Source organism: Mus musculus, chromosome 2, assembly GCF_000001635.26.
Source record: "Mus musculus strain C57BL/6J chromosome 2, GRCm38.p6 C57BL/6J".
Taxonomy (NCBI): domain Eukaryota; kingdom Metazoa; phylum Chordata; class Mammalia; order Rodentia; family Muridae; genus Mus; species Mus musculus.
In genome coordinates this window covers 91,575,661-91,600,962 of record NC_000068.7, presented here as the reverse complement: position 1 = coordinate 91,600,962, position 25,302 = coordinate 91,575,661, and the positions used below count along the sequence as shown (strand labels likewise).

The window sequence follows — 25,302 nt, the reverse complement described above, 5'->3', positions numbered from 1 at the left end:
GGGAATTATGCAATTCTTTACTAGATCCAGGTTTTAGTAAAGAGGTCACTACTAGGTAGTAATCAACTCTAGGAATTTTCAACAGCATACTTCCAGGTATAGACTCTAATGATCACAAGCTGTTTGTATTTGAGAAAGCTGAACTTACTTAGGTTCAGGAATAAGGACAGGTTCAAAAATGTCATCAAGTTTGTGCTGGACAAGCTCTGGCATTTCACAGCGGACTGTACCATTATCATTTTCAATCTCATCTAAATCCAGCTGGAATTCTCGGCGAACCATCTGGGCTGCTTCAGGATGCCCACTCAGGCTTCGAGCTTGACTAAAGGAAGCAAAAAGAGGCTCCTGAACTAAGAGGGATTTCTTCACAAGGATAATATTAGCACTGCTAGCTGCCTCAAAGCTTCAAGACAGATGTTCAACTTCTGGTTCCAGCCCCTCTGAAGGATTTAAATTGATAGGAAAGTGCCTGAAGTAACAGCACTGCTTCAGGATTATTCTAAGAGAGAGCAGGCAACTTTAATTTGTGTTTACATTATAGGTTAAGTGTATTATCTCTGATGTGCAAAAGCCTTGTCCACAATCTTGAACTTCTAGTTCACTTGGAGCAGAAAATACTTATATAGATTGAAAATCCATTACTATGAGCCGAAGTAGTAATAATGGTGTAGACTGATGTTCCCTTCTCTCTCTGTGAAAGTTCTCATCATAGGCATCTTATATAGTTTTTCAGTACATTTTATACTTTGAAAGATAGTCATTACTTTTTGAAGAAGTCAAAAAGTAGATATAGATAGAACCAGGCCAATATTATATAGTTATGCAAAATTTACAAATTCAAATTCATTAAAATTATACTTGAATTACACACAGCCCCAAACAGTGTTGTCTTGTTTGGAAGGCAGTATTTTGAGCCCATAGGCCAGTTGTGGAATGCATGCATCTCAGTAGCCTTATCTTAGGAACAGGAAACTGGGTCTGCTGTGGTGATGCACCTCTTTAATACCAGGACTTTGGGAAGCAGAGACAGCTGAAACTTTAGGAATTCAAGGGTAGCCTGGTCTACATGGAGAGCTCCAAGACAGCTTGGACTATGAGACCCTGTTTCAAAAAAACCCAAAATAATGACAACAACAAAAAAACAAACCAAAAACAAAAACAGGAATGTGAATACAAGTGAATATAAAGAAGGCTTTCATGGGAGGCCTGGTATTTATGGCCACCATCTGCTGTCCTATTGTAAAGGCTGATCACTCTCCAGAGGGGATGAAACCATGTCAGAAGTTAGAAAGATATAAGAGCCCTGCTAATGAGAAATTAGCAGGCAGTACTTACATCCTATATGTGCGATACATAATTCTGTCCACGGAAAAGCAGTGAAAGAAGGCACAAGACCATTTAGAAGTGGTTTTGAGACAAAGACAATGAAGAATGAAAGATTAAACATTTGGTCATAAGACATTAGCCTAGACATCTGTCATGCATGATAATGACAAAAACTCAAGATTATGTTACAGACAAGCTCTGAGCACACAAAGCTAAATCCACAGATATGCTAGCAGATAACTGTCTGTATTCACATACTTAAGTTTGGAGGACATATCCTCAGCTGGTCCCTTGCGTAGCATGTTGGCATTAGAGTTTATATTCTGTGTGCGCTGAGGTTTCTCTTCGGCCTGTTTCACAGGTGCAGCAGAGGGTCTCTTTGCTGACCGCTTTATCCTCTCCTCAAGCATGCTCATGTCTTTCTCAGAAAGCTGTAAAAATTCAAGCTATTAGTACACCCATTTACTAAAATATAAATCCTACTTGGAGAATAATAATCCAGAATTATCCACTGCAAGCCTGGTGTGGTGGTGCATACTTTTAATCCCAGTATTGGGAGGCAAAGGCAGACAGGTTTCTCTGAGTTCAAGGACAGCTGGTCAACAAAACAGTCTGGACTACAAATTGAGTTCTAAGACAGCCAGGGATGTTATACAGAGAAACCCTATTGCAAAAAATTACCCATCCCAGCTTAAAAGAAGCCAGGCAGTGATAGCACATGCCCTTGATCCTGGTTCTTGGGAGGCAGAGGCAGGTGGATCTCTGAGTTCAAGGCTAGCATGGACTACAGAGTGAGTTCCAGGATAGCCAGGGCTACAGACAAATTCAGACTTTTACTAACAAAATAACACACACTAACACACACACACACACACACACACACACACACACACACACACACACACTCTTTATTTTCACGTAGAAAAAAAAAGACACTTTTATGATAGATCAAATTTACTTTAAAATTTCTAACACTAGGGGGCTGGGTAGATGGCTCTATATTAAAAAGTATGTGGCCGGGCGTGGTGGCGCACGCCTTTAATCCCAGCACTCGGGAGGCAGGTGGATCTCTGAGTTCAAGGCCAGCCTGGTCTACAAAGTGAGTTCCAGGACAGCCAGGGCTACACAGAGAAACCCTGTCTCGAAAAACAAACAAACAAACAAACAAACAAACAAACAAACAAACAAAAAGTATGTGTTACTCTTGCGAAGGACTTAGGTTCAGTTACCAGCACCCACATGGTGCCCCAAAATCATGTAACCCCAGTTTTTGTTTATTTTTTTGTTATTCAAGACAGGGTTTCTCTGTAGCTTTGGCTGTCCTGGAAATCAGAGATCCCCTTTTGCTCCGAGTCCTGGGATTAAAAGCATGTATGTCACCACTGCCCAATTTTTTTCTTTTAAGACATGGCTTCTCTGTGTAATAGCCCTGAGTGTCCTGGAACTCAAAGGTCTTTCTGCCTCTGCCTCCTGAGTATACCACGGGGTCCAGCTATAACTTTAGTTCTAGAGGTTCCATGCCTAATTCTAGCCTCTGGAGACAAAAGGCACACTTGTGGGATACAAATACACATATGTACATGCAGCCAAAACATTCATTCACATAAAAAATAAATATAATCTTAAAAACAAACAAAGTCAATCTATTACATTATTTCTAAAAAGTGCTTCTTTGCATTTATTTATCTGGTACACACACACACACACACACACACACACACACACACACACGAATGTTGTATGTATGTGTTCACACAAGCACCACAACACTAATATAAAAGTTATAGGAGAACTTGTGGGAGTTGATTCTTTTTTTTTTTTTTAAAATCATGTGGTTCCAGGGATGAAACTCAGGTATTCAGGCTTGGTTGTAAAACAACTTTATCCATTGAATTATCTTGTTATCCTTCATATCACTATATTATTAAGTCAACAACCATATATCTACACAGCTATAATAACAACAAATGAAAGAAAAGGATATAAAAGTAATAACTAATGTTAATAACTATAATCAAAAAGCTAAAAATAGAATCTGATGACTGTTCAGTTGGCAGTATGCTTGCCTAATATGTACAAAGCCTTGGTTTGACACAGCATCCATAAAACTGGATAGAGTTGCACATACTAGTAATTCTAGCACCCAGGATGTAGGGGTAGAATCGGGAATGTTCAAAGTCTTAGGCTAGGCATGGTGGCTCACAACTTTAACCCTAGTACTAAGGAATTGAGGGTGGTTGAAGAGGAGGATTTCTGTGAGTTCTAGGCCAGCCTGGTCAAAATTGCTAGCTCATGGACTACAATATAGAGAGACCCTGCCTCAAATTAAATAAATACACAACTGAAAGAAAGAATAAACAAACAAACAAAAAATAAAAGAAGTTCAAGACATTCGTTGGCTACATAGTGAGTTTGAGCCTAGTCTGACATGTATCAAAATTAAATTTCTTTTTGAAAAAAGGAAGAAAAAAAGAAGGTAAAAATTAATGAAGTTTCTTTGTTTTGTTGCTAAAAACAAATTGTGTCTATGAGCACAATTATTCACTTTTCGTCATATGATAAAACAACTTCTATTTGTTTTATGTTCTTCTACACTGGTGATAGTATCTTATTAGATGATGGAAATACAATTATTTAAGTACAGTGCATTAAAATGGTGCTATTATAACTCTATCAGAGTAAAGAACGGAGGTCAAGGCACAATAATGTCTGGCTCAGAAAGAAGCAAGGAATTAAGAGGCAGAACTAGCAGGGTTGTGGTGGCGCACACCTTTAATCCCAGCACCCGGGAGGCAGAGGCTAGCCTGGTCTACAGAGTGAGTTCCAGGACAGTCAGGACTATACAGAGAAACCCTGTCTGGAAAAAACCAAAAAAAAAAAAAATCTATTCAAACACAGTAAAGAGGTCCAACAACAATGAAAGCACCTGAAATACATACCTGGATCTAGGACATCTTGATGGTTAAGCTTAATAATCAATGAAACTCCAGTAGAGTGAGATGGCAGGAAACCCAACAACCAAGAAATCTTGGAATTCTTTTTGCAACATACTGACAAGGCGTACAGAGAAGTGTCACTTACATTTCCAATCAGTTTGAACACCTGATCTCCATGCACGTTGTACACTGTTACAATGGTGTTGAGGGCAGCATTCCGTACAGCATTGTCTCGGTCTCCTATGTGAATAGCTATCTCCTTTAAGGCTTTTCCTGGGGTTGGCTGACAAACATTCATACCATAGGACTCAATTAAGCAACCTAGCTCTTCCAGGCACTCTATTGGGGAAGAAAGAATAGATTAATGAAACTCAAAAAAATATGGTATAGAAGCTTCTACAACTTTTCTTTGGCACACAGGAAGTGACAAATCTTATTCTGGGTCTTTTTAGATTTTTCTGTCATTTACACTGTCATATATGAGACAATGGTGTTATAAGTGTTCATGACAAGGTATGCCTGTGAGTCAGATGGCCCCTGTGCACTTGATTTTGTCACCAGGGTAGTACTGAGTGGTGCCTGTATCACCTGATACTATGGCTCCACCAGTGTGCAACTCATCACTCTCACAGTTTGAAGAAGAAAATTGGAATCAACTACACAGACACTGAAGAAATTTCACTGCTCATTTATAAATGACTTCTTGAGACTCACTTATGCAAAGACTTGCACCTTAACTTCAATTTTGGGGGAAAGGGGGTGGGTTGAGAAATATAGCTCAGTGTAGAGAACTTGCCTAGCACGTATGGGACTCTGAGCTCAGCTCTCAGCAACTCTAGAAAGATAGATGGACACATATATATATGTTTTGCTATACCTGCTCTCTGCTTAGAGTTTTTGGACTTGGTTCCTTCCATAATGAAGGGGAACATTTTGCTGGCTGGGTAGACAAGGCACATCCGGTTCAGGATAGCACGGACATCTTTACGAATGACATCCTTTGGTTCTCCAACCTGGTCAAGGAGGAATGACAGAGACCTTTTCTGAGTGCAATGGTTATTTCACGCATTACTGTATCTTGAAAGGATCTTGAGAATGAATGAAAGGAGATGCCATCATGCCATAAAGTGTAAGAACCAAGGCTAGCTCAGAACTCAAGTGGCCACCCAGGATGAGAACCCATTACCTTGAGGATGAGATAGGGGATAAAGGACGATGCTTCATTCTCAGTAAGATGATACTCTTCCTCACTCAGCAGGGTGAAAAGCAATTTTAAATATTCCAGTGCTTTCATTAGAACGCTTGTATTGGTGTCGAAAAACCGGAGGGTAAGCCATTTTAAGATAAGATCTAAGCAACTGATGACACCGTCTTTTTCACTTTCCAAGTGCTTAAAATAAAAGAAAAACCCCATAGGTAAGACTGTATATAATTTTAAAAAAAAGATTTATTTATTATATATAAGTACACTGTAGCTGTCCTCCAGACACTCCAGAAGAGGGCGCCAGATCTCATTATGGATAGTTGTGAACCACCATGTGGTTGCTGGGATTTGAACTCAGGACCTTCAGAAGAGCAGTCAGTGCTCTTAACCGCTGAGCCATCTCTCCAGTCCCATTATAAATTTAAATTTCTACTAGGCATATATATTTCTTAAGTTGTAATGGTGCTCAAAGAAAATGTAAGATTTTTAAACCTTCACCAGGATCTCCAAAATACACCATCATTTTATTCTATCAAGTGAAACAGCTTTATAGAGGACACGGTGTATTCAATTTCTTCTTCAAAGTATTTAAAGGTGTGACCAACTCTCTGCATTCCCTATTTTCATATTCCTGAGACAGATATTTATCTATTTGAAGACTTACATCAACCATGACAGCTAGGGCTTTATTGTGATGCTGGAAATCTGAGTGAAACATTTCATCCTGTAACCATTTAGCCACACAGGTAGACATCTGAGTCTTCAGCTGTTCAATGTACTCATCCCGTGGGGTAGTAAAATTCCACTTTAGCACCTGAGGGGCGAAAGCAGAAAAGGCACTGAATGCAGGCAGTTAAACTGAAGCAAAGGTGAGAGTCACATGGTGCAGGTGAAAGACCCAACTTAATGTGTTATCTCCGTGCTCCTGGTTTTCTTTGTTTTGAGACACTATTTTGTTACGCTATTTAGTACTCACTGGCCTGAATGTGGAGAGCAGACTGGCCTTGAATTCACAGTAATCTTCCTGTCTTAGCCTGCTCAGTTCTTTTTTTTTTTTAAGTTCTCTTTTCTTTTACTCTTCATTTTTGTGTATGGGTGTTCTGACTGCACATATATGTTTGTGTATTAAATTCATGCCTGGTGCCTTTGAAGGCTAGAAAAAGGTACTGGATTCCTTGAAGCTGGAGTAACAGCCACAACTGTGAGCCACCATGTAGATGCTAGGAATCCAATCCTAGTGCTCTGTATGAACAACTAGTGCTCTTAATTGCTGAGCTACCTTTCTAGCTCCTTGTTGCATATACTTTTTGAGACATATTGCTCTATAGAATAGGGTGGACTCAAAGTTGAGCTCCTGCTAGTTAAGTGTCTCAATTGCTGGGGCTATAAGCATGTAGCATCCTGCTTGGCTCTAAGTACTTTTTAGTAAAATAAGATTCACTAGTAATTAATTATGAACACAAAATATAGCTCAAGGTGTTACACTTCTGAAATCCTACAAGAAAACAATTTTGGGCAAATATTAATATAAAAAAAGTTGATGCCCATTAATTTATTATTTTAATCCTAGCACCATGGAAGCAGTCAGGGCAATATAGTAAAAAGAATAAAACCAAAAAAGGGCATATAAATGCTATAATTGTGTGACATGGTAAACACAATAAACGTACTAAATGAAAAACATAATACCATTCTAGGAATTTAGAATTACTTACGTGCATAAAGACCTATATTTAAATGTACTTTTAAAAAGCCTGACTTGATTTTTTAAAATTTATATGTAAATATATCTGTCTGTGTGTGTGTGTGTGTATCCATGGACCTAGAATTACATGAGTTTGTGATCCACGTGACATGTTGCTGGAAATCAAATTTAGGTCCTGTGCAAGAGTAGTATGTGCTCTTAATCTACTAAGCTATCTCTTCAGACTGTGAAACATGTTTGTGACAGCACAATTTGTTTTCTGTTGTTGTTGTTGGTTTTTTTTTTTTTTCAAGACAGGGTTTCTCTGTATAGCCCTGGCTGTCCTAAAACTCACTCTGTAGACCAGGCTGGCTTCGAACTCAGAAATCCGCCTGCCTCTGCCTCCCAAGTGCTGGGATTAAAGGCGTGTGCCACCACCGCCCGGCGACCGCACAATTTGTGATTCTATGACTGTAATACTGTGATTTGATTAGAAGTAATCAAAATATGTATATGTAGTGTGCAAGTGTGTATTTGCAAACACATGCATATTCCCACAAATAAGTAATTTATTTTGTTTTTTATGTAGACCTGGTGGTCTAGGAACTCACTCTGTAGACTAGGCTGGCATAGAACTGAAAGATCTGCCTGATGGGATTAAAAGAGGGAGTGAACAAGATCAAAATACACTGCATGAAAAAAATTCAAAGGGCCAATAAAAACAAACAAACAATTGTAAGAAAACTCTGTTTAGACCACCAAGATAACTCAGTGGTACTTGCCTTTAGTTCAATTACTGGGGCTCATATGATGAAAAGAAAGAACTGACTCCTACAAGTTACATAGCAGTGCATACATACCTTTAATATCAGCACTCAGGAGGCAGAGGCAGGAATATCTCTGTGAGTTCTAGGCCAACCCGATCTACATAGTGAGTTGCAGAATAAGCCAGAGCTACACAGAAAGACCCTGTCTCAAACAAACAAACAAAGTGATTTAAAAAACAAATTTCTGCCATGGTGGCTGGGTGTGGTGGTAGAAGACAGATAAATAGATGTAGCCTGATATACTTAGGTAGTTGCAGGCCAGCTAGGGCTACATAAGAAGAATCTCATCTCAAAATCAAAAATACTGTGCTCAGGATGAAACCCAGGCCAAAGTACATACTTGCCAAATGCTTTGAATACCCCAAAACAACTATATTAGCTACATATATGGTTGTATTTTGTTTATTATAAGGATTAAAAAATAGTAGCCCACTAATATGTCCAGCTGATGATAACCATTGAATACTATGTTTTTATGTTTAAAAAATAGTAAAGGACTGTTAAATCATCTTCCTATTTAGAAGACATGTAAGAATTACTTTTCCTTGCCCAACATGCCAGTACACCCCTGTAATCTCAGCACTCAGGAGGCAGAGGCAGGAGGATCTCCTAGCCAGGGCTATCGAGACCTTGGGATGAGAAAAGGAAAGGAAAGAAGAAAGAAACAAACAAACAAACACCACCACAAACTAGAACTACAACAAAAAAAAGAATTACACTTCTTTTAAAATAATCCCAGAGAAAGAATAAGATAATTTATAAATGAAGAGACTTAATTAATTATCAACTACAACTTAAGTTTCAAACTAAACATTTTTTCTTTTGAGAAAGGGTCTTGCTAAGTAACTTTAAGATTGTCTTAAAATGTAGAATTTTGCTGCTTCATATTCTTCAGGGTTGGGATTACAGACATGTGCTAACAAAGACCATATTGAAGAAACAAAAAACAAACAAAAAAGTACCAATAACATATTAACAACTTTTTAGCATTTTTTAAAAAGACAGCATCTCACTATATTTTCTTGGATGGACTGCTATGTAGATCAGGCTGGCTTCAAACTCAAGAGACCTGCACTCAAATTAACAGACATTTGCCTGCCTCGGCTGGACTTATGCCAGTACTCCTAGTCTGAAAAACGTTTCTGATTAACAAAAACGAGCAAAAACTCCCAAAGATTCTCATCACTTCCTTACCTTTAATCCTTTCTCATCTCTCATCCTTTGCTCCTTTCCATTTGGAACAACAATAAAAATAGGACCAGATTTGTCGTCGTCTTCCTTTAAGGTGGTTTTGCTTGGCACTTTCTTCCCTTGTACACTCTACAACCAGAGTTAAGAGAATATTGATTAGTTAGGCCACTTCTGATAAATATATGCTGCTGCTTAGCAAAAGAACATTAATCAGAGAAATCATTGTTCAGAAACCTTCTATGAAGACCAGATTCAATGTGACCACCTTAGCCTCTTTTGACTTTGATTACAAATGTGTACTATAAATGTTTTAAAATTATATCCCATGACTTTTTATTAGTCACTGAGCAAGAAAGGCATACACACACACACACACACACACACACACACACACACACACACACGAGTTGGTATTAACTCCAAGTAGTCTAAGTCACAGACAGTTTTTATTTCTTCCTTAGGAAAAAAAATTATGTTTTTTGTTTTTTTTTTCCCCAAGATAGGGATTCTTTGTGTAGCCTGGCTGTCAGGAACTAGCTCTGTAGACCAGGTTGGCCTCCAACTCAAGAGATCTGCCTGCCTCTGCCTTCTGAGTGCTGAGATTAAAGGTGTGCACCACCACTGCCAGGCTTTTCAATACTATTTATATATTTCATATCAATGCCATCTGAATAAATAGCACTCATATAGTTCATATCACTTAGTTAAAAGCTCTATTTTTTCTATGTATCTTTATTATATCTCTACCATAGTGTAAATAAGGTATTAAATGTTTCTAAAGAGAGTTGCTATAAACATTTTAAATACTTAGTTTTAAAAATAATGGCTAAAATATTTTTATCAGATGGAAAAAAAATGAAGAGTAGTAAATATGCTTAAGGTAAAATATGAATCTTATTATTGAAGTCATGTAGCAAAAACTAAATTTTCTAGTTGTCCAGAATTTCTCTCTAAATACCAATATCATTCAATCAAAATAGGTATGAGCTCATTTATATGAAAGTGCTTTGCATGGGGGCTGGAGAGATGGCTCCGCAGTTAAGAGCTTTGAGTGCTCTTCTAGAGGTCCTGAGTTCATTCAAGTCCCAACAATCTCATGGTGGCTCCCAACCATCTGTAGTAGGATCTGGTGTATCTGAAGACAACTACAATAGAACTCATATAAATAAAATAAATAAATCTTTTTTTAAAAAGTGCTTTGCAAACTTTTAAAAAATATGGAATTAACAATAGAATAAAAAAAAACTTCAAAGCACTGTTAATCAAAAAACTAAAAACAAACATTTGCTGATGTTGGGTTCAGGACAAGAAGAGGACATGAAAAGAACAACCTCACTAGATAGTTTTAAAAGATAATTACCCCATCAATTAACTCACAGATTTAAGGACATACTCATAAGGAAGAAAAAAGGGTAATTATAATCTCCTTCCTTCTTTCCCTCACACACACACAGACACACACGATCTCATTTTGTATATTTTGTAGCTCAAGTTGGTTGAAAACCCAGTAGGTAGCCCAGGAAGGTTTTGAAAAACTAACTGATAGTTTTCAGGCGTGTTTGGAGTATTGAGAGTACAGGCATGAGCCACTATGTCCAGTCAATGATAATAGTATTTAGAAGAACGCCTAGAAAACACCAACTCTATGATGAGTGTACAATAATAAACATGTTGAACAATCAAATTCCTGATCACTTACACTCAGCTACTAACACGGGTTGTTTTCATTTAGATTTGCTATGAGAATTGCTTGTTTGTTGTCAGATTTACTATAGTTCCTTAATTTTTCTTTGTAAGTACTAAACAATAAGCAGTCTAAATACAGAGACTAGTTCTGTGCATTGATGCAGAAACTGATTGTATTTTTGTTATGATTCCAACATATAATTAAATGAAACTATTGCCTAGAGAGTATTAAAATGGGACATGTGGATACATTTAAGCCATGCAACTGCACATGGATATTGAAATGGCTGGTGGTTCAAGCCCCACTAGTGTAGAGACAAAAGGTATTGCTGTTTAGACTAATCAGAGTGGGGCTAGACTATGGCTCAGCAATTAAGATCATTGACTGATCCTCCAGAGGATCCTGGTTAGCTCCCAACACCCACATGGTGGCTCACAGATTTCTGTGGTTCCCATTTCAGGAAACACCCTCTTCAGAACTTGACCAGCAATGTATGCATGCAGTACACAAATACACATGCAAGCAAAACACCCATACACAAAATAAGTCAATTTTTAAGATTCAATTTTTATTATTTTTATTATTTTTATTATTTTTGCTTGCATGTCTTCATGTGCATGTGCGTCCCATACATCTGGTACCAGCAGACATCAGCAGAGGGCACTGGAACCCTAGGACAGGAGCTACAGGTGGTTACCAGCCAACATAAGAGTGCTGGAAATTGAGGTCAGGTTCTTTGCATGAGTGACAAGTGCTCTGAACTGTTAATCCAATGATCCAATTCTATAAAAACTACAAAAAATCCAACCACTTGGGAGTACCTTAATGCCTGATGACCTAATTGAGCCATGTGAAGGAAGGTGATTATCGTCAAATACAGACCATTCTAAAGTGTTGATTTTCCCAGAACTGACGGTGCAAATGCTTTTTTTCCTTTATTTTTGAGACAGGATCTCACCATGTAAGACCAGGCTAGCCTCAAACTTGCAAAGATCTGTCTACCTCTGCATACCCAGTGGATTAAATGCGTTTGCCACCATGTTAGACACCTTTTCTTTTCATGAGGGAAAATACTCAAGATCTCCACGACAACATCTTGTGGAAACAGAATGACTATTTTGGGATCTGAAAACAAGTTTTGTGTCTCAGCACATCTTGTGTAGGAAAAAAAAAAAAGAAGAAGAAGAAACCAAACAAACAAACTAAAGCCACAGAAAGCTGAATGAATACTTAAATTGATATTATCAGAAGCAGTGATATTCTCTCATACATCTATGGCCTTCTCTAACTGAGTGACTCAGTATAGAAAATTAAGACAAAAGAACTACATAAATATGAGTATTAACACACCTTTGCTTTGGAAGAAACGCCTGGAGCTTTAGCCTTTTTCAGATCAGGCTTAGCTTCTATGGTACTGGAAACAGAATCTTCAACAGGTGCTTTGAGGGAGGGAAAAAGCATACACTATGTTAAATTAATATCATTTATCCTAGATACATTAAACATATAATGATGATTTAAAAAAAAACCTTCTGTAGTCTTAAATTTTTCAATATATAAGGAATTTTTTTGTTGTTGTTTTTTTGGTTTTTCGAGACAGGGTTTCTCTGTGTAGTCCTGGCTGTCCTGGAACTCACTTTGTAGACCAGGCTGGCCTCGAACTCAGAAATCCGCCTGCCTCTGAGTGTTGGGATTAAAGGCGTGGGCCACCACGCCCGGCTATATATAAGGAATTTAAAGACTTTTTTTTTCCTAGTCTTATTTTCTCTTTAAAGTCTGGGTAGAGTGGCACATGTAGATATGATCTACAAACAGAAGGAATAGGGGATGACAACAAATGATATATGGGAAAATATAAAGAAACTTGCTACTTTGTAAGAAAATTAAACTAAAAAAAAAAGCAAGCAAATAATGCAAGACTGAGTACTCTGCACTGGTGAGTAAAGTTATTCTAGAAGCCAAGGATATTAACCTAAAAATAAAACAAACAGGTAACTGGCATTATTCTTGGTTACCCACAACAGGCAGATGGCAAGACCTTATGGCTGAAAACCCCATACTACTCAGATGCAAAAAATATAAAGACATCAAGCTGAAGTGAGCTGGAAGCTTCCTGTTCAGTAGTTAAGGGCATTAGCTGCTCTTCTTGAGGTCCTGAGTTCAATTCCCAACAAGTACAAGGTGACTCACAACCATTTTTAATGTGATCTGATGTCCTCTTCTGGCATTCAGGCATAAATATGCAGACAGAGCACTCATATACATAAAATAAAATTGGAAGTAAATAAGATCTCAAATATTGAGTAAACATTCTCTACGAAACGTGTCTGTGTGTCTTTTAAACCATTTCCTTGATCTAGCACTTAGCTTTGTCCTTTCTATCTCTAAGGAATATATTACTCTAGTTTAACTAGCAATATTTTCTTGTATTCTAATGTATATCTCCTACTTTCGATTTTTTTCATGAAATATATCCTAATTTATCATCCTGGCACAAATAAAGCGTTGAATTGTATATTATTGGCCATTGACTTTTCATATCAGAAAAAGACATTTTGCTGGGTGTGGTGGCACACACCTTCAGGCCCAGCACTGAGGAGCAGAGAGGTAGGCAGATCTCTCTGAGGTCTAGGTCAGTCTGATCTACATACTGAGTTTCAGAACAGTCAAGGGTTATATATAGATTCAAAGGAATTTAAAAGCTGGGCAGTGGTGGTGTATGCCTTTAATCCCAGCATTCAGGAAGCAGAGGTAAGCAAATCTCTTTTTGAAACAAAAATTCTTTTTAAACACAATGTTACAAAATTAGTTCATAAAGAGTCTACCTCTTGTTTAACAATATTTAAACAGGTAACAGTACTTTTTGTCACATTAATACTTCTCTAAAGGTAGGGGCTGTCACTGAAATTAACTTCTAAATAAGATTCCAATAAATATTAAATCTGAGTATACACCTGGATACAAGTGTTAGATAATGTAAAATTTCTAACTTCATAGCAAGTTCTATACCATTAACCAGAAGAAAATTGCTTTGATAAAGCAAGAAGTCTAGAATTCAAGTGGCTATAGATTATATATTATTGCCCACCCCAAACCCAAAGGCAGGGTCTCACTATGTAGCCCTGGCAGTACTGGAATTCACTCTGTAGACCAGGCTGGCCTTACACTCAGAGATCCACCTGTCTTTGCCTCTCAAGTGCTGAATGCACAACCACTGCCAAGCTATTACTGACTTTTAATATCAGGATTATCAGGTAGTTTTTTTATTTTAAAAAAAATGTAGGGGTTCAGATATAGGTCAGTGGTGGGTTAAGAGCTCAGCATGAGCCCTAAGTGTTATCAGTGTTATGCAGTCACGTTACTAAGCAGAATCTCAGGCAGGTTCAAGTACTGGCTATTTTACCTTGTAAAAAAAAAAAAATCACTAACCTCCCTGGTTTTATGTTGTTAAAGTAGATTAAGCTAGATGTTACCAACTCCTCTTCTAACTAGAATGTTCAATGATAGAAAGTAGCTGTGGAAACCTTAAAAACAGCATGGAATAATTCTTGAAAGCAGTATTTGAATTACAACATCTTTGTGGCATAAAAAAATAAATAATTATCACACCTTTAGTACATACTCTGACATGAGTACTTGGCAAATGTTTGCAGGAAAAGATGAGGAAATGAAATGAAAAGGTTATCAGGCTGGCTGTACTGTGAGTTCCTTCAGGTCATTGTCAAAGTTGTTACCTGGTATAGGCTGGGTTTTGGCTGGAGCCGACCCTCCCATTGGTTTGGACATGGCCTTAGCAGGTGCAGCAGGCTTGGATGGCATGTTAGCTTTGGCCTTTTCTAGCATGGCCAGTACTTGATCTTTAGAAGTTGGCTATAAGGACAAAGCAAATCAAAGTTGACATAAACAATACATTCATACTGAGATTACTACAAGTCTGCTACTAAAATGCTTGCGCTCCTACTTTTGATTCACCAATGAAGTAAAGGAGGCAGCACAAAGCACAAAAGAAGTAACATACATTATGAAGTCACATTTGAGTAACCACCATTCTAGAAGGTAATAATTTGCACTACTGTATGTCACCAGACTATACTGCTAAAACATGGTAGGTGGCATTTTTTGCCTACAATAAATTAATGTCTAGTATTTTCCTAATACCTTTTAACACTACTTATCAAGAAGAACTAGTACCTTTAGTTTCCCAGTAGCCTTAGCCATTTTTTCATATCCTAAATGCATCATAAAGAATGGCAAAGCATCTTGGGCCTTCTTCCGTACATCTCCATTTCGATCTTCTAGACAGGAATACAGATGAGGAACACAAAGGATAAGATCTGTAGGAGTGGAACGGAGTGTAGGTAGTTTCTCTGCCAGCCATCCCAGAAGCTGCCAAAAGGAAAAAAAAAAAAAAAAAAAAAAAAAAGACTAGTCAAGTATTTTAAGTGGGTAATTACTATTATTGATGTCAGACTTACTGATTGTTTACTAGTCTCAAACACTGTTTTTCCTTCAGCATGAGGACTGGAGCCCAGAGCCTGTGCATACAATGCACACATTCCATCCTGGGCTATACTTCTACCCTTAGATTAGATTTTTTTTTTACAATTATTATTTGGAGATGGGTGTGTCTATGTGGTTAGCAGATGATCTGTGGGGTCCCTTCATTCCTTCAAGTTATGAAAACCAGGGATCAAACTCCAGTCATCAAAGTTTGAGAGTAAGTATTCTATTCACTGAGCCATCTTCTGGTTCTGGTTTTTAGTTTTGTTTCTTTGAGATGGAGCCCCAGGTTAGCTTCTAACTCCTAAGTAGCCAAAGATGACCTTGCATTTCATTTTTAATTATTATTTTTAAATTGTGAGACAGTATCTCCAGTCTTCCCTGTCCTGAAACCTCTGATAGCCCTGCCTCTGCCTCACTTGCAATGGGACTATAGATGTGTACCACTGTACCTTGAACTTTTAAAAAAAGGCATGATTTCTCTTTGTAGCCATGGCTGTCCTAAACTTCCTCTGTAGAAGGTTCTCCCTCCCGAGTGCTGGGATTAAAGACACGCACCATCAGTTGACTAGTTTTTACTTAACCAATTCTGATTCTTGTGTAATGATACCCTACTGTAGTTTTTCTTTTTTTTTTTTTTTTTTTTTTCCCTTTTTTTGTTAATAGCCCATGTTCCCTTAAGCTGATAGCACTCTTCCTGAATCCTGGTCTGTATATACCACCATGCTCAATCTCAGGTCAATTTTTTTGTTTGTTTGGTTTTTGTTTTTTCGAGACAGGGTTTCTCTGTGTAGCCCTGGCTGTCCTGGAACTCACTCTGTAGACCAGGCTGGCCTCGAACTCAGAAATCTGCCTGCCTCTGCCTCCCGAGTGCTGGGATTAAAGGCATGTGCCACCATGCCCAGCTAATTTTAGGTCCATTTTAACATAACATTTTTATGACAAGTAATAGTATTATTCTCAAGAACTTATTTGCTTAAAAAAATGTCTGTAATGTGTTTTGTCATTTTCAAATTAGGTTTCCTTTACTGTTCAGAATCTGCTACTCTTAGGAGTTCCATAAGTAACCTAGGCTGACCTCTTAACTCATAATTTCTCTGCCTCAGCCTCTTGAATGTTGGAATTACAGAAATGTATAGCCACACTCAGTTTGCTATTTAGTTTTAAGGTCTTTATCCTAGATATTCTTTACTGGAGTTTGCAAATATTTTTCCCAATCTTATGACCGCTCTTTGAGTGTCTTTTGCAGAGTAAGGTTATTTACAAACATTTTCTGCAGTATAGGCAAATATGTTGACTTTGTATCTTTCAAACTTAGTGAACTCACTGATTAAATAGGAAATTATTTGTAGATTTCTTGGTTTTACGACTAAAGAGTTATGTTATCTGCATACAGCATATGGGATGGTATTACTATTTTTCTTTTTTGGAGACTGAGTTTCTCTTTGTATCCCTCACTGTCCTGGAATTCACTCTGCAGGCTGGCTGGGGACTCAGAGTTTTAAAGGATGTGTGCCACCACATCCAGCCTCATGTAGCTAATTTTTAATTACTAACAAGCTGAGAATTTTCACCATGAGTATTATATTTTAACAAATGACTATTTAAAAATCAGTTGATACAATCACATGAAGTTTCTTCTATAGTCTGTTGGCACAAAGGAATACATTGATTTCTGAATGCTGAACTCTATTTTTATAATCTGATTAAAATCTGATTTGCCATTTAAGGGCTCAAAAAAAAAAAAAAAAAAAAAAACCCAAACAGAAAACTATATACTATGCAAACACACAAAAAAGGGAATCCTTTAAGAAGTTTTTTGTTTAACAAAAAGAAAAAAAAGAGCAGGGCAGTGGTAGCGCACGCCTTTAATCCCAGCACTTGGGAGGCTGAGGCAGGAGGATTTCTGAGTTTGAAGCCAGCCTGGTCTACAGAATAAGTTCCAGGACATCCAGGGCTACACAGAGAAACCCTGTCTCGAAATACCAAAAAAAAAAAAAAAAAAAAAAAAAAGAAAAAAAGAAAAGAAAAGAAGAGAGAGAGAAAAGTAGGTTTTTTTTGTTTTTCTATTTTCTTAAAAGGGAAATAATCATTTTGTTTCATGGTGTAAGACAACAGTCAATTATAGTGGAGACATTCTGGCAGCAGAAACTTGAGACAAATGATCACATTTTATCCTAAGGAAGAAAACAGAGAGCCATAAAGTGTTTAGCTCCCTTTCTAACTCTTATTCAGTCCAGGATTCCAACCTATTGGAAGGCAACTGGCCAAACTGCCCCATGTTTAACTAATGTAGATAACAGTGCCCCATACACGTGCCCAGAGGCTTGGCTACTAGGGTGATTCTGGATCCTTTGAAGAAGCCAATTTTGTTTTTGCCTGGTAATCAGGAGTCAGACAAAAAAAACCTTCATAATTATAATTAGTTCACAACTTACCCTACGTTAGGGATGAGAGAAAAAACTAGCTTTCAGGAAAGAGCTGAGAATCTACTCATAGAAAAAAATATAAAAACATATCTAATGGGAGTAAAGAAAAATCTTATTTCTCTAACCAAATCCTTACCTCAAGAACACTTTATTTCATAATTTCAAACTTAAATAGCACTTAACCTTTACTGACCATATCATTCTTAAATTAGGCACTCCTTTAATCCTGTCACTTGGGAAGCACAGGCAGGTAGTAGTGTTTGAAGCCAGCCCCTGGTCTACACAGTAAGTTCCAGGACAGCCTGAGCTACACAGAGAAACCCTTCGTCCAGCGAGGGAAAATCTTATTCATGTCTTTTGTGCTAATATTAAATTCAAGAGCAGATTACATATTGTATTAATATTTATGCATGTCTTATAATTTATCATTATTCACTTTCTTAAACAAAGCAGGTTTTAAAGATTAAGGGCTTCTCTGCACTGTTACTCAAAATTTTGTGTCTCTAGTTTAGTGGCTACTTAAAATTTTAAATTATTTATTTTGTGATATTATAATTTCATGATTTCTCTTCTCTTTCCTCCCTCCAAGTCCTCTTATGCTCCTCTCCTTCACCTTTTCCATTAATTATTGTTACATACACAGACATAGGCACACAGACACAGACAGACACACATGTATGTGTGCGTGGGTGTGCATGCTCATTTGTTTACACATATGTAGAGGAATTTTAATTTATAACATGACTGCTCTGGTAAGAGATCACATCCAAAGATCTTCTAGGAATCCCAGGATATAGATATCTGAGATCAAGGCAGCTTCTACTTCTCAAATGCCAAGCTTAGAAACATGCTCAGTTTTACAAAGTACTGGGTTCCACTTTAGGCTTTATTTAGACAGACACTAACAACTACGTTTTGTTCCAGCCAAAAGTGTTACTATTAATGAAACAAGTTGGACTGAATTTGAGAGGCGGAGGCAGGCAACCACGAGTTCAAGACCAGCCTCAGCCAGATTCAAGTTAGACGTCACAATGGACAATTTGAGACCCTATCTCAACTCTCCTACTGCACCCCATTCCTGAAAGAAAAAAAAAGTAACAAAAAGCAGGGTGGAGAGAGGGCTCAGTCAGCCAGAAAAGAGCTTATCCCACAAACATTAAGACCTGAGATTAGATCCCTAGCCGCCATCTAAAAGTTATGTACTGTGGTCCATATTTATAACAGAGCTGGGGGCGGACAGGAGGATCTCTGAAATCGCTAGTCTGGCTGAATCTGTGAGCTACAGATCAGAAAGGACCCATCTAAAAAAAAACAAGAAGGAAGGCCAGTTGTGGTGCATTTTTTTAACCCTAGCATTCAAGGCACAGAGGCAAAAAAGTTCTCTGTGGTCTTAATCCCAGCCCTCAGGGTGGTGTGGAGGCGATATTAAAATGGGACAGTGACTGCTGGCCTTCATATGCTCATGTACTCACAAGGAAAATTAATGAAAAACAAAACAAAAACACAAAAATAGAAAGCTCTAGGAATTTGGTATCATTTTACTTATTGTTATAAATTTATGTTTCAGTTTTTTTTCTTTTGGGAAACTGTTTTCATGCTAGTCTGCAATTCATTATGTAAAACAAGCTGGCTTCAAACCTTTGCTGATCCTCCTTGCCTTAGCCTTCAAAGAAACAGGATTATAGATGTAACCCACCAAATTTGTTAAGCTGGGCATGGTAGAACACACCTTTAATCTCAGCAGAGCAGAGGTAGACAAAACTCTTAAGGTTCGAGGTCAGCCTGGTCTACACAGTGAGTACCAGGACAGCCAGGGCTAAATTATATAGAGAGGCGCTATCTCAACTACTCCCCCCTTCCCATGCATACATAGTTATTATAGAGGCCATCTAAGGAAGTAAAAGGTATCAGTAAAACATATGATTCTTTATGGTACTAACCTCTTGCCTCAGGAAGGGATTTTCCTTTTTAAGTTCTTCAGAAAGATCTTCTCCCTCCAGCCATTCTTTCATGCCAGTTTGTTCTGCCCAAGCATTCACAGTTGCTAGGGCAGCAGCTCGAACATTGTTCTGAATTGAGAAGAGAATTGGCAAAAATAACAAGTACAGTTGGAGGGAGGGTGAGTGTGAACAGAGGCTTCCCTTGTTAAGGCCCCATGGACATAATTAAACCATCTTCTCTGAAACAGAAACTGGTGCTATGGTTCTTCTAAAGACTTCAAAAGAAGGTGGAAATATAAAACACTAAATTAGAAAAAAAAATCTTATACTCAATTAGGTAAAATAATAATCTAGGTAAATAGTATAAGGATAATAAATAGATTTTGCTTTATGAATCCATGGGAACTTTTATGATGTTATAAGCTAAAGAATGAAATTCTATGTTAGAGGCTCAAATTGTTAAGAATTAAGCAAACAACTTGAATATGTTTAAATATTGACTTCCATTCACAGAGTATAAAGATTTATGAAAAGACTCAATTTTTCAAATTAAGTCAATAACTCAATAACACAAAAGTAAAGAAACATTAAAATATTTACCCTATGGCAAATATTTAAATAAAAAGTTGCAGCCTTCAATGATACTTCAATGACTTCTGAGATGATCCAATTATTAGCACCTAACTGAAGTACTAGAAAAGCATGTTGTAGTAGTTCAGGGTGGGACGATGTAGAATATTATTTCAAGATCTAAACTTTATATTTAATGATGTATTTATTCATTATGTCAAAACTTTAAGCCAGTTGTGGTGGCACACGCCTTTAATGCCAGTGCCTGGGAGAGAGAAGCAGGTGAATCTCTTGAGCTAAGTGTGGTCTACACACAGATTTCCAGGACAGGCAACTTTAAATAAGAAACCTCTTCTCAAACCAAACCAAACCAACCAAAGAAATACTAAAAACAAAACCTTAATGACATTATAATCCTAAATAGCAATCATTTATTGAATGTATATTATATGAAACAGGTACATTAAGATGTATCTTAATAAAAATGATTGTTTCAACTAAATAATCAATATGTTGATTATTAAAAAGTATTTCGGGCTGGAGAGATGGTTCAGCAGTTAAGAGCACTGACTGTTCTTCCAGAGGTCCTGAGTTCAATTCCCAGCAACCACATGGTAGTTCACAACCATCTGTAATGGGATCCAATACCCTCTTCCTGTGTGTTTGAAGACAGCTACAGTGTGCTCATATACATAAAATAAATAAATCTCTTTGTTTGTTTGTTTTGGTTTTTCGAAACAGGGTTTCTCTGTGTAGCCCTGGCTGTCCTGGAACTCACTTTGTAAACCAGGCTGGCCTCGAACTCAGAAATCCGCCTGCTTCTGCCTCCCAGGTGCTGGGATTAAAGGCGTGTGCCACCACGCCCAGCTAAATAAATCTTTTTTTAAAATATGTTTCAATTCTTTAAGAAAGAAATTTCATAAAGATACTAAACCTAGAGTATGTAACTATTTAAGGATCACAAACTAAATAATGGTACATCTAGTCATCATATCAATTCTGCCAGGAAGGTAACAGTATCTATCTTTATAATATTTTAAGCAATTATGTGAACTCTAAAACAGAGTTAGTTACCCCAAGAATGCGGCTGCCTTAGTGTAGAATGGACTATGTTGGAAAGAGGCTTCTTTACCTTGCTATCTCCGAGAACAGTAATGACAGGGATGCCCAGGTTCTTTACATGCTGCCTGATGTTTGCACCCATGGCTACTGCCAGTTGCTGAAGGATATTCAGTGTCTGCTGCACCTGAGTACAAACATCCAACACAGGTTCAAACTGTAATTAAACTTGCACAAAGTTTTACAATTGCTATTATGTGGTCAATATTACAGACTTCTGAACTACTTAAAAGATACTATGATAGTATTTTAACACGGAACTATAAATAAGTTAGCCTCTTATTGGGTATTGCACTTGTGTGTACATACCCACACTCAAAACACATATACACATACAAAATTCTTTCTTCTTTTCTTTCTTTTTGAGATAGGGTCTTACTATGCAACCCTGGCTGGCCAGGATGGCCTGGAACTCACAGAGACCCACCTGTCTCTGTCTCCTAAGTGCTGGGACTAAAGGCATGCTCTACCATGACTGACAAAAAAATAAAAATCTTTCAAAAAACTACAGTACTAGAATTTTACTTTATGGTTTAAAAATATTGACATAAAAATAAAATATAAAAGTTAGAGCCAGCAAGATGGCATTGTGGGTAAAGGTGCTTGTGGTGGGCAAAGGTACTTGTGATCAAGGCTGACAATCGGAGTTTAATCCCAGAACCTTTGTATGGTGGAAGGAGAGAACTGGCCTAACAAAATGTTCTCTGACTTCTATATTCACCCTCTTTCTCTCATATAAATGAACAAATAAACTTATGCTTTCTTAAAAAACTAAAAATTAAAAATAGAGCATGTCTATAATCCCAGCATTGGGGAGGACGATGAAAGAGTAGCTTGAGAGTACAACATTATTGAGTTCAAGGCCAGCCTTCACTACACAATGGATCTCTATCTTAAAATTAAATGAAAAAATTGAAAATGGAAATCAGGCATATATACATATAAAATAGTTCTACATAAATATATTTAGTAAGGGACCCCTACAAGAAATAAACTCTTAAGCTATTCATGGTGGAGCACACCTTTGATTCTAGTGCCTGGGAGGTAGAGACAGGTGGATCTCGATGAGTTTGAGGCCAGCCTGGTCTACAAGAGCAAGTTCCAGGACCACCAATGCTATGCAGAGAAACCTCGTCTTGAACCCCCTCACCACCCCTCAAAGCCCTGACATTTATAAATCTTGTATCTTGAGACACATATAAGAAACATAAGGAATCTTTCTGTAATTGAAAACAAATTAACATGAACACTCATTTTTGCTAGTGAAAGTCACAATGAAAATGAACCTTCTATAGCAGCAGGGAAAGGAAAGAGAAAGAAAAGGCACATGGTCCACATACCAAGATTTTGTTTGAATCATTCAGTCGACCCTTCAAGGCAGTTGGAAGTTCACCTATATTTGGTTGGATAAATTTTGCTTCATTGATAATACCTGCCACTTCATCTAGGCCTTCTTTCCTGATCTTCCAATTCTTGTCACCAATCTTAGACACCAACTCTGAAGTAATTTTGTCACTGAAAAACAGAAGGCATAATTCTAATTCTATATTCCTAAAAGATAATGGTACCCAAACTCCCTTTACTGAATTAATAAAAGGTCAAGATTTTAAGAATATGATACTGCACAATTGTCTACTTGGCAATCAGGAAGCTAAGACAGGAAGACAGTGGGTTCAAGGCCAGCCTATACTATATAGTAAAAACCCTAGTCTCAAACAAAACAGCTGGCCATAGTGGCACATGCCTTTAATCCCATCACTCTGAGGCAGACTGTCTCAAACAAACACCTAAACCCAAATATCCAAATAACATAAAGAATAAAGTAATTTCTCAGGATAAAACCTACCTGATCTCAATCCTCGGCAAAAGATCAACAACATCATTGCCCCCTTCACCTGGTTCCTCTCCATCTTCTCCTTCATCTGTAGCACTTGTGCTGTGCTTAGCAATTCCCCTCGTTGGAGCGGGAGGACTTTGTCCCTGCATCTACACACACAAGAATGAAACTAATGAAGCTGAAGAACGGCAGCAAAGAGTCTAGAGAAGGCGCCTATGTAAAAGGTTCTTATTTTTTCATAATATTTGTTTGTTTTGGCTGTCCTGGGAATAGAACACAGGATCTTATGCATGCTACCAAGTGTTCAACCACTGAATTTCATTCAAACTCATAAAATATTTAGACAATATTGTAATATATACTTTAGTTGCTAGCTAGATCCTAATTGAGACAAAAGCGCAAGTTATTTTTTATGAAGATGATTAGAATTTGACTTCCCAGTCACAAAATTGTCTTTTGACTTATATTTCCAAAACAAAAGAAAGCAAGATGTGAACACTTAGCATATTCAGTCAGAGCTATTCAAGAAGACCTACCCTTTTTGTTTTTAGTCATAATTAAAAAGCAAACAACAACAACAAAAAACCAGTAAAGTTACATTTCAGGCAAGTGTGATAGTATACCAGTCTAATCCCAGCATTCAAGAGGCAGGAGGCAGGGGACCTGCTTCAAACTTGAGGCCTGTCTATATGGCAATTTCAGGACCAGCTAAGTTGCCCAATTTTTTTTTTAATTGTTTTTTCAGTTTAGTGTAATTTTTGAATAGATAGCAGATCCATATTGTCTAACATTACAAATGTAAAAAAAACAAAAACAAAAACAAAAAACCAAGAAAATAGATCTCTTGGTCTACGCCATAATCGCTCAGTTTTTTTCTTTATAAAGTCAGTTTTAAATTTCTTAGGAATTCTTCTAGGAACACTTTATGTACATAAAACCAAACATATATGTTCTTTATCCCAAGAGTTAAAAAATTTAGTTATTTTGCCTTTACTTTAAGAAAAAAAAAGATTTACCTTTAATTATATGTGTATGCACACATACACAATTGTATGTGGTATGTGCACATGAGTGCAAGTATCTGCAGAGGCCAGAAGGTGGCATTAGATTTCCTGAAGCTAGAGGAGTTGCAGGCCATTCCACAGGACTGGTGCTAAGAAATGAATTTGGGTCTTCTGGAAAAGCACTTAACTCGTAATTATCTCTTCAGGCTATTTTTGTTGTTAGTTTTTTAGAGAGTCTCACTTTGAATCCCAAGCTAACCTTGATCTCTATTGTAGCCTAGGCTGACTCATGGTCTTCCATGATTGGAGTGCTGGAATTACATTTGAATGTATACCATTAAACTTGGTTAAAAATTTATTCTTAACTGATGTGAAATTCTCAAAACCACCCACAGATTGGATCATTTTTAGAACCTTTACCTTTTGAAATTCTGCATCTATCTGGGATAGGAGGGCAGGCTTCTCATCCTCAAAGATCATTCTCAAAGAAGGACCAACATATAGATACATCACGCCAAGCAGGGTGATGGCAGAAGTCCTCACAGCCTGCCAGAGAAAACAGTGAGACCTTTCCAAACTAGAGCAGAAACACAAAAGTGGATACAATGTTTACACACAGGCTGAAGCACACTCACAGGATTTGTTGCAGCAAGAGCAGTCTTCACGTTGCTAATGAAAGCTTTGACATTCAACCTAGAAAAAAACAGAGTTTAGAATTAATTGATTTTTGTTTTGTTTTTTTTTTTGTTATCGAGATAGGGTTTCTCTGTGTAGCCTTGGCTATCCTGGAACTCACTCTGAAGACCAGGCTGGCCTGGAACTCAGAAATCCACCTGCCTCTGCCTCCCAAGTGCTGGGATTAAAGGCGTGGGCCACCATTAAAATCTTCAAAACATTCAAGAGCTTATAAAATTAGACTTTAGGCTAGTCTTCCACTGAAGGAGTGCTCAGGTATCCTCTTTCCTTAACTTAACATGAGCTTTAAATTCTATCTTTACACTGATTAATCATATTATGCTTAATTAAGATTCCAAAATCTGGGCTGGTG

At 37.5% G+C, this 25,302-nt stretch overlaps 1 protein-coding gene and 1 non-coding gene across 7 annotated transcripts in view; both read right to left on the bottom strand.

Moving 5' to 3' along the window:
* Ckap5 (cytoskeleton associated protein 5) overlaps positions 1–25,302 on the bottom strand; it is a 93,933-nt gene that overhangs the window by 19,717 nt on the left and 48,914 nt on the right. For 4 of the 6 annotated variants that reach the window (XM_006500342.1, XM_030252170.1, XM_006500343.3 and 1 more), the window contains exons 19-35: positions 24,890–24,947; positions 24,675–24,800; positions 23,260–23,399; positions 22,754–22,928; positions 21,427–21,540; positions 19,725–19,853; positions 15,047–15,241; positions 14,590–14,725; positions 12,206–12,294; positions 9,172–9,297; positions 6,131–6,280; positions 5,449–5,652; positions 5,140–5,275; positions 4,408–4,601; positions 1,585–1,757; positions 1,336–1,359; positions 149–322 (exon numbers count right to left, since the gene is read on the bottom strand). In XM_006500342.1, the coding sequence (XP_006500405.1) occupies positions 149–322; positions 1,336–1,359; positions 1,585–1,757; positions 4,408–4,601; positions 5,140–5,275; positions 5,449–5,652; positions 6,131–6,280; positions 9,172–9,297; positions 12,206–12,294; positions 14,590–14,725; positions 15,047–15,241; positions 19,725–19,853; positions 21,427–21,540; positions 22,754–22,928; positions 23,260–23,399; positions 24,675–24,800; positions 24,890–24,947 (2,343 nt within the window). The remainder of the gene's footprint in view (positions 1–148; positions 323–1,335; positions 1,360–1,584; positions 1,758–4,407; positions 4,602–5,139; positions 5,276–5,448; positions 5,653–6,130; positions 6,281–9,171; positions 9,298–12,205; positions 12,295–14,589; positions 14,726–15,046; positions 15,242–19,724; positions 19,854–21,426; positions 21,541–22,753; positions 22,929–23,259; positions 23,400–24,674; positions 24,801–24,889; positions 24,948–25,302) is intronic. The other 2 variants (NM_001165989.2, NM_029437.2) reach the window with 1 other exon arrangement.
* On the bottom strand, positions 4,785–4,882 carry Snord67 (small nucleolar RNA, C/D box 67). The gene has a single exon (NR_028553.1). It is a non-coding gene; the product is annotated as a small nucleolar RNA, C/D box 67 (small nucleolar RNA).